The sequence below is a fragment of the Phascolarctos cinereus genome, unplaced genomic scaffold, assembly GCF_003287225.1.
Source record: "Phascolarctos cinereus isolate Bilbo 61053 unplaced genomic scaffold, phaCin_HiC Scaffold_2;HRSCAF=192, whole genome shotgun sequence".
In the NCBI taxonomy this organism is placed as follows: Eukaryota; Metazoa; Chordata; class Mammalia; order Diprotodontia; family Phascolarctidae; genus Phascolarctos; species Phascolarctos cinereus.
In genome coordinates this window covers 241,888,781-241,902,348 of record NW_027555625.1, presented here as the reverse complement: position 1 = coordinate 241,902,348, position 13,568 = coordinate 241,888,781, and the positions used below count along the sequence as shown (strand labels likewise).

The 13,568-nt window shown below is 33.7% G+C and overlaps 1 protein-coding gene across 4 annotated transcripts in view; it reads left to right on the top strand.

Moving 5' to 3' along the window:
- LOC110205143 (serine/threonine-protein phosphatase 4 regulatory subunit 1-like) overlaps positions 1–9,703 on the top strand; it is a 65,026-nt gene extending 55,323 nt beyond the window's left edge. For all 4 annotated transcript variants that reach the window (XM_020981452.2, XM_020981451.2, XM_020981450.2 and 1 more), the window contains 5 exons: positions 446–546; positions 3,645–3,765; positions 4,428–4,562; positions 5,740–5,881; positions 6,570–9,703. In XM_020981452.2, the coding sequence (XP_020837111.1) occupies positions 446–546; positions 3,645–3,765; positions 4,428–4,562; positions 5,740–5,881; positions 6,570–6,724 (654 nt within the window). In that variant the 3' untranslated portion in view covers positions 6,725–9,703. The remainder of the gene's footprint in view (positions 1–445; positions 547–3,644; positions 3,766–4,427; positions 4,563–5,739; positions 5,882–6,569) is intronic.
- The last annotated feature ends 3,865 nt before the right edge of the window (positions 9,704–13,568 follow it).

Genomic DNA, 13,568 nt, shown 5'->3' with positions numbered 1-13,568 from the left:
CTTTATTATTCTGTACAAGCTTAAGAAGAGTATTCATGGGAATGTTTTAAAATATATTTAGATGTTATCTGTCACCTACACAAGAATCAGTATAACATAATTAATTCATTAGATTTAGAGTCAGTGCACCAAGGTTCAAATTCTGGTCTTGCTAATTATCAACCTTCAGTAAGTCAAATAATCTTTCTTGGCCTTAGTTTTTTTTTTATTGGTCAAATGAGAGGTTTGAATTCGATTACGTAAACTTTCTTCCAGTTTTAAATCCCGTATTTGGAAGAATAGAAAGTATTCCTAAGTACAGCAGTAGTTAGTTCATAATATTTATTCACTGTTGCTATAATACGTGCTACAATGGAAATACAAAGTTTTTGTCCCTGAGGAATTTAGTCATTTATGTGTAAGTATGTATTGATGTCTCTGGAAATATTGTCTTTCTTTTTTTTAGTTGCTTCATGCAGACAAGAGGAGAGAATATCTTTACCAACTTCAAGAGTTTGTAGTAACTGACAATAGTAGGAATTGGAGGTTTCGATATGAATTAGCAGAGTAAGTAAAAATTGCTGATATATATGAAAAAGTAAATTCAGTTGAATAATGCTTAATTTTTACACATCCTTGAAAACCACATACTTTAACAAGAATCACTTCTACACCCATTCTGAACCAGTGATCTACCTTTGCTTACAGACCCATTGAAAGGAAAATTCATCTCTTAGGGCAGCTCATTATACTTACTTTCAACTAGTTCTTTAGGAAATTTCCCCTTAAATCAAGCCTGAATCTGCTCCTCTGCAACTTTAATCCTTTTGTTTTTTAGTTTTGTCCTTTCAGATCAATCAGTTTATTCCCTCTTTTACGTATTAGCCGTTTGAATACTTGAAGATAGCTATACGACATGTCCCCTTCCAAGTCTTCTGTTCTTTAAGCTAAATAAACTCAGTTCTTTCAACCAGTTCTCATATAACTACATTCTCTAGTCCTTTTTCCAGTCTAGTTGACCCCTTCTGGACATATGCTTCAAGTTGTCTGTGTCTTTTTCTTAAAATGTGGTGCCCATAACTGAACACTCCAGCTGTGGCTCAACAAGGGCCTAGTAGAGTAGAACTGTTCCTTCCTTCACTCTAAATGTAACCCAAGATGGCATGAGCTTTTTGGCTACAGTTGTCATGCTCTGGACTCATTGAGCTTATAGGCTATTAAAACCTCTAGATCTTTTTAAAAAAACAACAAAAAATAATTTTGTGTTTTATTACACAAAAAGCACTTTGCTTCAGTGTTGTCTTTAATTTACTTCAGCTTACAGCTATTCAAACATAATAGGAAAGATCTTTTTTCTTAAGAACTTTTTAATAGAACTTTTGTCTAGTGACTCTTCCCCAGATTATATTTTGAATTTGTTTTGTATTGCCCAAGTGGTTTAGATTTATCCTTATCAAATTAGTTCTAATTTAGTCCATCATTTTTAGTAATTTTACAACTTTTGATTTCTAAGCAATATTAGTAATCTTTTTAGTAAAGTTACACAAATTTTTATTAAGGGGGTTTAAACTATGAATCTTTTAATGTCTCAGGTTCCCCCAAGGCAGTTCTTCAAAACTTTTATGGTGCTGATTTATGTATCAATGGCAAGTTCCTCACTAAGAGTTCACTGCCCTGCCAAAATCCTAGATTCAGGAAATAAAAAAACAAAAAAAACCCTAATCAGTAAGACAAATTCTTATTGTCAGAGATGCTTGATAGATGTTTGGATCCTGAAAATGAGTCCCAAGTTAGATTTACTTCGTTGGATACTAAAACTTTTCATTCCAAAGCTGTCTTTTTAAACTGAACGAATTATATTTATTATAATTTTTTATTAATAATGGGAAGGGATTCATTCCTTTATAATTGAATAATGAGTTGCTGTCATTTAGCATTCACAGAGTGTTTGGCCCTGGTACTGGATATAGCTGTGTTAATAAGTTAACTAAAAAAAAAAATAACAATAATGACATAGTGTGACAGAAAGATAAGGAATAAAAGTATTTCCCACAGTGACTTACTCTATTACCACTAGAAGAATTAATGAAAATACCATTTTGAATAATTTTTGTTGTTGTTTAGCCTTTTTTTTTCAGTCATGTCCAACTCTTTGTGACCCCGTTTTGGTTTTTTCTTGGCAAAGATACTGGAGTGATTTGCCATTTCCTTCTCCAGCTCATTTTACAAATAAGGAAACTGAGGCAAACAGGGTTAAGTAACTTGCCCAGGGTCACATGGCTAGTAAGTGTCTGAGGTTGGATTTGAATTCAGGTTTCCCTAACTCGAAGCCTGGCACTCTATCTACTGCACCACCTAGCTGCCCTTATTTTGAGTGATGTTACAGCATATAACTTTTGAAAGGCATTAGTGAGACATTAAAGAATTCTCTTTTCTTTGTGTACTTTCCAAAGATCAGGTTTATTTTTCACATTGTGTTTCTAGACCAATGTTCTTGGAACAAAAAAAAAATCTAAAATAGGTAGCTACAAATGTTATGAAAACTCCATGACCTCTAGTGGCGATATTTCAAAACTTCAATGTAGCTTTTCTTTAGCAGCACCTCATTAATGATTGCCTCTCTTATTGTTGTGATTGGTCTCCTTATTTTGAGTTTTGATGTTAACAGTAGCTTTTCATCCCATATGATCTCTGACCACAAGATACTTTGTAATTTTTAAAGAAATTAAAATTACAGGTATGGAATCTTTGTCCTGTGGCTGATATTGGAGATCATTGTCCAGAAATTGTTCTTTTTGACAGTCAGTATACATTGATTAAGCATCTGCTACGTCCAAGGTATTCTTCATCTTCTGACAGTGTAACTAGAGACAGGGATTTATGGTTTCTAATTCTCCTTTTGTTCCCCCCAATTGCTTCTCATTTTTCCTTCTGTTAGCTATTTTAAAGATTGACATTTCTTTTCACACTTCTTTCTCACTTTTGAAAATATTGAAAAGTTTGGGCCCAGATTCTTTCTTTTTTTTAATTAATTAAATTTCCTTTTTTCAAATCCACATTTTTACTCCCTCCCCCCAGTATGTGTCTGTCTGACTGTAAACACACACAAATGTTCTCAGTCTGTATTGTAAGTCTTTCACCTCTCTGGCAGGAGGTGGGTAGCATGTTTCGTCTTATGTCCTCTGGAGTTGTGGTTGGTTGTTGTTTTAATCAGAGTTCCTAAGTCTTTCAAAGGTGTCTGTCTTTGCAATATTGCTATTGTTGTATAAATCATTCTCCTATTTGTGAGGAGCAGATTTTACTAGCCAGTTTTGTTTTGAAGCATAGTAGCAAATTTTTCTATTTTAACTTAATCTTACTAATTTTAAATCCCTTATGTGCTTTGCCATACATGGGAAAACACAAGAGTAGGGTTTCAATTTCCATTTGAAAGAACATTAAGGATATAATGAGATTTCATAATTTTGATTTTGCATTTAATAGAGGAATACATATTTCTCTTGGGCATTAAAGATTTTTAGACCTAACTGTCCAACTTTTCAATGGTACTCAATTGTTTCAACTCTTCTTCTCCCCCAACTCCCCAACCCCACACCTTGTCTGAAGGCAAAGTAAGAGAAGTGACTGTATTAATTTCTCAAAGATAATCAGTTTTTGTGTTTCAGACAACTGATCCTGATATTGGAACTCTACAATCCCAGTGATGTTTATGACTACTTAATGCACATCGCACTAAAACTGTGTGCAGATAAAGTTTCTGAAGTTCGGTGGATCTCCTTTAAGCTAGTAAGGGAGTGTGTGTATATATGTGTATATGTTTGTTTGTTTTACTTCTGTGCTTCCAAAACTACAAATATTTAAGCATTTTCTATTTAACTGACATAATTTGTACGTTCCATATAGAATGTTATTTTGCAAAACATCTTTTCTTAAAATATATTTTTCGAAGATGGGAACTGTGGAGAAATAATTTGATATATTTATATCAGTAACTGTTCTGTTAAAGTTAAATTGGCTATACATTACAAAATAGTTTTAAATAAAAATAGCTAAGAGAGGAGCTCATGTGGAAACAACAATATTGTTTTTCATGAACCTATATCAGTCAAACATTAATGGAAAATGATATTTGAAGTAGTAATTCACTAGCATGTTGACAGTAGAGAGCCTATATCAGTTATTGTTTAAATGAAAATGTTTATAAACTTGAAAAGACAGATATATATTTACATATATATATATATATATGTATATATATACATATTTAAATTGGTTCTCCTTTTTTGAATTTTCATTTTTATGGAGCAGTTTTTCTTTCAGTGTCTTACAGCTTAAGGTGATAATCTTCTACCATGCCTGTAATTAGTTAAGAGAGGAAAGAGTATATAAAAAACTTTAAGGTAGAGCAATATTCAGTTCTTTAATCTATTCTTTTAATCTTTTCCCAGGTTGTGGCAATTTTGCAGAAGTTCTATTCAAACAATGCAAGTGCATTGGGGTTAAATTTTATCAATGAACTCATAATAAGATTTCGACATTGTCCCAAGTGGGTTGGAAGACAAGCATTTGCATTCATTTGTCAGGTTAGCATGCATTTTTTTGATCCAGTATGATGTAAGTATTAGATATTGCTAACTTTTTCATAGTTATTGATTCATAGTTATAGATTGGTAACTTTTTCTTAGTTATATGGTTAGAGTTATAATGGACACTTTAGTGATAATCTACCATCCCCCTCTTCTTTTATTACAAACTGAAGCTTACTAAATTGAGCTAGGAGGTAATCGATTTACTTATAGCAAATCTGTGGCAATTACTGTCTAATGCATTTCTATATTGAATTTAGTGTACACCTTTATTTGGTTTGAACTCAAAATCCTGAACTAAAGTCCTCACCTTTTCAGTTGTATTCCACCTCCCCCCCCAAAAAAACCTCCTCTCAACCCCTCCTCCCCCAATTAGCCATTTGACGAAGCTGGTGATTGTGTTTGTCAGGAGGTTTTTGATGCTGTTATTTAGATATAACAGAGCTGTACCTAATTTCAGAAAAACCTCTGTTGCTCAAGGAATTATATATGCTTGCTGTGTAAATGTGGGGTGTCAACTTATAAAACTTCATCTGACTTTTTTTATGGTACAAAGTTCATTGGGTGGGGGGTGGGGAGAGAAAATAGCTTATGTTAACAATTTGCCTTTTAGCTTTTTTTTTTTGGTAATCAGAGTTGAAAGACAAAAAAAAAATAGTGCAGCTAGGTACCTTCCAAGGTACTAGATCAGTTTTACTTATGGTAATCTACTATATATAATAAATTTGGATAATTTAATAATTGAATATCAAAAATTCCCCATAGTATTATTTATTCTTTTAAGTAAGAAAGACAGCCTAGAAAGAATCTTGGCTTAAAAGTCCACAGAGAGCTGGATTTTCATCCCAGTTCTATAGCTTATTCATATGTGACCTTGAGCAAATCATAATTGCCTCTCATAGTTTTAATTTCCTCAATGCAAGGTACTATTGTCATTATAGTATATTATGCATTTGGGCTACTGGTTAATTGTGGTGTGTATTTATGAATTTCAATATAAATAATAAAATATTTCTAGAAAATGTGTGGAAGTTTTAAATTAAAACACATACACAGCCATGCTCAAGAAAAGTCTTGATTTACAAAAGAATTTTTCATGGGAAAAATGTGGGTTGCAAATATGAGCTTCTGTTAATGGTGTGGATTGCTTGTATGTGTATGTTTTTTTCCATAGGCAGTAGTAAGAGAGGAATGTATACCTGTAGACCAGTTTGTAGAGCACCTACTTCCCAGTCTTTTAAGTCTTGCCTCTGATCCTGTGCCAAATGTAAGAGTTTTGCTAGCCAAAGCCCTAAGACAAACGCTAATGGAAAAAGGTATGTTAAATTCTGGAGAAAAAAAAATTGAGTGACTTAGCACTGCTTAAAGAGACAGTTTGGTATAGGAGAGAGACTGTAGGGGAGGAGTATAGCTGTGTGAACTTGGGTAAATCATTTCTCTTTCTGAGCTGTAGTTTCCAATTTGCACTGTCCATCTCACAGCTTCTTGTGAATTTTAAATGAAGTAAAAGAAGTGACCATAAAGCATTATATGAATATAGGCTGATACTATTGCATTAATATTTTCTGTAGATTCGTTGTTTTGTTTTGTTGCCATTCGGGTGTGTCATTTTGTTGTATGTTCTGTTTGAAGTAAAAGAGAGTATTTCATTTCTTTATCAAAGGCAAATATCTATATTAATGGTTAGCAAAAATAACAAATGTAGTGCAGTCTTGTAGCTGGGGAATCATTATTGCCACAAGTTTTTAAATTTTAAATCTAAAGTGAGCAATAGGAAAGTTGTCTTGAACTCATATCCACCATCCACATTGGACTTAATAAAATATATTTTTGACTGGCTTTCCCTCTTGGTCCAGGCAGGAAGTTCAGGAGCCATTTCTTGACCCAATCCCACTCTGATTAGCATAGGACCTTTGATCTCCTCTAATTTCAAAGAATACATCCTATATCAAAACACAGTACACGGCAAACTTGATAAAAACTATCACTTTCTCTTTTTTTTAGCTTATTTTAGAAATGCTGGCAACCCTCATCTTGAAGTTGTTGAAGAGACTGTCTTAGCTTTGCAATCAGACCGAGACCAGGATGTTTCCTTTTTTGCCACCTTAGAGCCAAAAAGAAATATTATGGACACAGCTGCTCTAGAAAAACAGAATTAATTTGGTTTAAATCTGAGTCGTGGATTTTACAGTCTTCATGTACAGTTTGTGATAACAATGAAGAAGGGGAACTGTTTTGTATCTTCCTGGAGAGAAAAGATTTCTTATATTCATAACATTCACTAAATGAAAACTGTCCTCTGCAGCACCATTCATTTCATATGGGATGGTTACTTATTTCAGTTATGCTGTCCCTGCTATGCTTTTGCCTTCCACTTAAAAGCTTGATTTTTCTTTAACTTTCTGTGAAAATGAGCCAATACTGTGTAGATCCTTTGAGTTTGATGCATAACTAGAATCTTCATACCATCAGATTGCCTGATAGTAATTTTATACCATATTATTTAAAATTATTTTTCATAATAAAGTAGTTTACTACCAGCTTTAAAGCCTAACTTTAGTGAACTTGTATATTTTGATGCACTGATACTTTTTAATATAGTTTATGGTGTTGCATTTTATTCTACCTGAAGTATTGTACATATGTGAATAATTCTTGACCAGAAGTCTATATATTAATCAAATGTCAACCTCACATCACTAAAACCATATAAATACATCATTTTCACTTATACTCTACTTTGTTGTTGCAAATTAGGTCAGTTTGTGTTTGCTTTTGAATATACATAATATTTTCTTAAATATACTAAAGGAAATATATGACAACTTTTTATATGATAGTTTTTATTCTTATAAACTGTTATTGAAACTTTCTTAAGCACTTAACTATTTCTTGCTCTTGCTGCTAGAACTATATTATATTCATAAATGTATACATTGGCCATTGCCAGAGGTATGAAACTATATAAAATTAAAAGTTCATTGGTTATATTAACACATTTGTGAATGTGGAAACAAAATTTCTGATTGAAATGTACGGGTAGTAACTGGCCGCAGTTCTTGAAACTTAACAGAAGTAGGAAACTATGTAGGTAACTAACACATCAATATACATATTATATGTATAGTGATTGTTGCAGAAGAAGGGGAGGGGGGACACAATATTAAGTACTTCTTAACACAAAATCCAGACATATGTATGGTTTAGAATAAGAAGAAACTGCTGTATTTGGACCAATTGTCATTAGGTGATTATTTTGCTTTTCATTATGGTCTGTTTACTACAGAAGCCCAAATCTAAATACATGTATACCTGTGTAAATTTTTATTTCCTTTTCTGTTTGAGAAATGAAATATAAGCTAAAGATAAGCATTCCAGTTTGTATTCAAAGAGTGATCTGTGGAGGGAGTGTATGTTAGTGCTGTACTTCCTTCATAAGTTTGGATAGCTTTCTGAAGTGACAGAATTTCTCGGCATGCATGGCTTGTTTTTTTGATTCTTTTTTAGGTCATTATTTTTAAAATAACAACAAAGCCTAAAATTCAATGCAGAGAAATGGTTACCATTCTGGGCTAGGTGGAAAATAAAGTACACAGGTTAAAATGTCAAACACATTATTGACTTTTGATTTGTGGGGGGATACTTTGCCGACTTTTTTCAAGTACAGGTTAGTACATTAAGGGTACACTTTTTAAAATATGAGCTTTCAAACATCTAACAGAGCTAACTAATGTAAATAGATGGAGATACAGTTTTACTATATAACAAGCCATTTTGATTACTTTATTGTCTGGAAATTAATTGTAACATTAAGTGAATTGTTAGCCTAGCAGCAAGTAGAATTTGTACAACTGGAATTTTGCATTTTGTGTAGGGTTTAATTTTATATAAAAGTCTACCAGATTATGTTTGTATTTTAGTGTTTGGAATTTTGCATGATAGATTATATATTACATGCTTTTAGAACTTGTAAATATGTTAGTGTTTTGGTAGATAATTTAAGCTCTAAAATTCCAGTTGTACATTAAAATTTTTCTGTGATTTAATATGAATGCCTCTCCAATGCAAAAATTTTTTTATGACTGGTTTCTCTGCAAAAAGTATTTTTTGTAGTTTTAATATCTTTTCTAATGCTAATATTTGAGTGTTTTTAAATAACTCAGATTTTCTAAATTGTTCTTCCTTACTTTCCATTTTATTTTTTCCTATCATTAAATTTCTTAGCACTATGTACACTTTTTAAAAAGTGTACATAGACACATGTTTTGAGTGTTTGTAATTGATCATCACTTAGAAGCTTCCTGCTTCTGTTAAGCAGTCTCTTCTCTTCAGGTACTCAACTGAAAACATAGTGTGTTTCTCACAGGATATTTAGTTGAATGTGCTGTTAAATAATAGGCCATTTTCTAACTTTTCCAAAATGAAAATGTTTCCATTGTTAAATTTTTTTTTAAGTACCTTTCAAACTCCAAAAATTCATTCCCATTTAAAAACTTGACGGGTTTTGATAGAGCTTTCTAAATTTGTGTAAATGGATATCTGCATGCATTAGAAGAGGGGGGAAATGTAGAACTTTCTAACATCAGGCAATGTGCAGATCTGCCAAAGTTGCTCATCTTTCTAAGATGTCCGTTTTTTCCTTCATCCTGGAAATATGATTTTTAAGCATGACTAAGGCAGCTCTTTTAGACAAGGTATATTATGATGATTTTAAACTGTATTTACATATAATTCCTCAAGATGGTTTACTTTGAATTATGCAAAAAAAATATACTTTAAATACACATGCAGCAAAGGTACATTTTCATAACAGCAGTAAGAATTTAATTTAAATTTTACTAGCTAAGGGACATGAAATTAACATTAGTGGTGCAATATTGTTTGGATACTATAGAAGATTATCAGGCACTTGTATCCAAAGCATGTTAGTCATGTTGCTGAGAATTCAAACTCACTGTTACCTATGTTATGTAAATGATAGAAACATGGCATCTAACAGAATATTGCCCTGGTGACAGAAAACAGTGTTTTAGAGCCCAAATAAGTGGGGACACTCTGGAAGTGCCACTGATTGTCAAAATATAGAATCTATGTAACTTTGTATTTATCTCAATAAACCTCATGATTGTTTTATGAAATGTATATGTTCTCTTTTTTTAAATAGAAATTTTATTGGTCTCCATTGATAAGAACAGGTATTCAAATAAATGAACAAAAGCTGTAGGGAAACAAACGTATTCTGAAACCAACAAATTACCTTGAGACTTTATTGTACTGTCTTTAACTTTTACTATTTACTGATTATTTGCCCTCCCTATCACCAGAGAAACAATAGGTAATAGATGAAAGGTAGGTTAAGAGTGGGAAGGCCCAAATTCAAGCCCTGCCTCAGATATATGACTCTATGACCATATGACAGTCACTTGCATATCAGAGCAAGGAATTTCTATGCGAGAAATGATGAAATCCATATCTTGACCAAAAACTCAACAAAAATCTCACCCCAAAAGATTTAATGTAGTACCTGTATTCTTGTTTTCCTCATATTTGACCATGTGTAGACTACATTTTTGCTGTTGTCTTTACATGGCTGGAATTTATTGTATGTTGTTTTGTTCCACTTCAGTAAACCACTACATACGTCTCCCTCTCAGACTTAAGAAGATGGGATTTTGTTTCAGAGAGTAGCTTAGGGTCTCTGAAAGATCTAAAATTTCCCAAGTGCAGTCCTGCCTGCTGTCTTCCTCCTGTTTAATAATGGGCTGATTCTTTGCCTATCTGCAGTGTGTGTCAAAGGTATATTATGATGATGAACCACTTCTGTCCTGTCCATCCAAATGCAGTCTGCATCCATTTGTTTTTTCCTTTGTGGATGGTCAGGCCAAACTGAATAATTATGAATCTCATTTAGCAATCTCTGCAGTGTTGCAGGATTTGATGAAATCACAACAGTTAACCCCAAAATAGTATCTGGAGGATCTCATCATCTCTATATAGCAAAGGCTCAACTTTTTTTTTTGATAGTCTCTCCACTGTTTTGGCAGGCTGATGAACCCTTCTCAGAACGTTTTAAATGCATAAAATAAAACACATAGAATTACAAAGGAAACCAATTATTGAAATAAGGATGGTTTTTTTTTCTGCTAAGTTCTTGAACCGTATAAAATTTATCCAAGGAAACTTTGGAACTGTAGTCTGCAGGTTAAGAACCCCTACCTATAAAGAATCTCTTCCATTTGGATTTCTTGCTGGACAGCTTCTGTAACTGAAGCAAACAAGTTCAAGCAAACATTTCCCAGGTTTATGCCTACCATAATAACAATTCATTGAGCATTTATTAAGTGCCTACTATTTCACTGCTAGAAATTTAAATACGGCTTTTAAAAACAGTCCCTTTACTGAAGGAATTCACATTCTATTCCATTAGAACATCAGTTACCTGTTGCATCTTGAAGGAATCTTGAAGGATCCTAACATATGTGCGGAGTCAAATCTAGAGTTGTAAGTGGACTCCAGCCATCTAGTCCAATCCCTTCTTTTACAGGTAAGGAAATGGGGCAGCTAAGTGGTGCAGTGGGTACAGCACTGGACTCAGAATCAGGAAGATGAGTTCAAATCCAGCAGCACTTACACTTGTGCAACCCTGGGCAAGTCACTTAACCCTATTTGCCTCAGTTTCCTCATCTGTAAAATAAGCTGGAGAAGGAAATGGCAAACCACTCCAGTATTAGATGAACAAGACTGAAACCATTCAACAACAAAAGGAAGAGTAAGTAAATTGTCTCAAGGTAGTGTTAGAGTTGGGATTTGAGTGGAAACAACTCTACCTTGTACCAAACATATGAGATTTGTTTGTTAGTTAAGAGCTCTTACAAGTACATTTTGCTTTACTGAATTGAAAGTTTTTTTAATAGTGAGTAAACAATAATTTCTTCTAGTTAGTATTGCAAAATATGTTTTTTAAAACAGTATTTTTTCAAACTTTTTGAGATTTTTTTTCTGAAAAAAATAAAAGGTTTTGTTTTTGTTTTAAATTAAAACCAACAGCACTTTGCACAGTGAAGCAGGTTTTGGGACTAAAAGCTCAGACTTTTTGAGATGCTTTACACAATATGTGTGGGCTTATCTGGACCTTTGCTTTATGTAGCAGAATGGGACAATGAATACAGCCCTGGGATAGAGCCCAATTCAAGAAGTTCAGTGATGCATTCTTGCTACCTGTGTAGGATACCATCATGAATTCCCTATACTTACTCTTCCAACTGGAACTTCTGGGAACTGGGAACTGTTCCGGGAACAGTAAACAGTACCATTTCTGAAAGGGTGTATCAGTGGACTGCCCTAGGACTCCAATCACCATCTTTGTGACTTTTGAGACCAAAATACCCTTCCCTTTTATGTGTTAACCTGTAAGCTTTTTTAGGGCAGCACCTTTTTGTACATGACACAATGTCCTCCAAATGAATGTGTGCATTGTTTCATTTTTTTTATGTTTGTTTACTAAGTTCATAGCACAGTATCTAGCAGATAGCAGGTGCTTCACAGATGTAAGCTGATTAGTTTGTTGAACTGAATAATAATGGAAATGGAACTGGATTTGGAGACAAAGTCACTGGATTAGAATCCTGGCTCTACTACTTACTAGTGTGACTCTGGGCAAGTAATTTAACCTCCCTGGGCCTGTTTCCTCCTCTGTGAAATGATAGGATGGGACTGTATTTTTATAGTTTCCTCCACCTCTAAATTCCCATGATCCTTAATTCTGGGGCCAAATCCAGGAAATTAACTCTACCCCTAGGGTAGCAACAAGTCCCCTATAAGGTGCTAATATTGAAGCTGTAAATATCCTAACAAGGTAATTATGTCACGTGGGAAGGTAGCTATGGATAGTATTGGGGCCTTTCTTGGGTTCCAGATATAGTTAAAGCTGAGGACCCACTTTCTGAGGTGAAGATAACCCATCACTTTTGAAATATGAAAGCTATCATTAGGCATTTGAATGAGGTCCCTTTCTAATCCACATTCTATGCATAGAATCACTTAATTTTAAAATAATATGAAATGGATTCATTTCTAATTCAGTTTCTAATCACCTTCCCCTTTACTGTCTACCTTTTATCATACTTATTTGTGTCCTTACAAATCAATCAACAAATCAAATCAATCAATAAATCAATCAAGCCTTTTAAGAGACTATAAGTGTGCCAGCCATTGTGGATATGAAAACAAAAAAGTGAGAGTCCCTACCCTCAAGTAGTTTGGCTCTACAGAGGGTCCAACATGTACACATATGAGTATATATTAAAAAATATGTGTGCTGTATGGCCCCAGTCCTCCCCCCACTCCAAGGGACTATTGATTCAGATCTAATTCCATTCTGTGAACCTTACTCCAACCAAAGCAGTCAAATTTTCTTTGGCTCATTAATGCTCCTGCCTTGGTCAGGGAAATCTCTAAAAGAAAGCTTAGGTATAGTTCATGCCTAGATTTCTCCCTATGTGGATAATTGGGTATCCCCATATGTGGATAACACTGGAACTCAATGGACTATATGGATATCAAATACAGGATATTATTTCTTTTACCACAGAAAGAACAGAAGATCCACAGCTCAAAGGCATGTATGAAAAAAAAATATGAGAAACATCAAATGATCAAATACTTGTAAATTGCCTATTAGCTTCTTCATATTTGCTTTAAAAGAAAAAAATGAAATATTTGGTGATAAAAACCACAGAATCTCAAAGTTGGAAATTACTTCAGAAGTCATGTAGTCCAATGCCTACCTGAACTGGAATTCTCTCTACAACACGGTATTCAATTCAACAAACGTTAAGCATACAGTCTATATATTAGGTGAAGGGGACTATACCATTTCACTTTTGCAAAGCTCTAATTGTCAGAAAGGGCAATTAGGTAGCACCGTGGATAGAGCACTGGGCTTGGAATCAGGAAGACTCATCTTCCTGAGTTCAAATCTGACCTCATTTATTTGTGTGACAC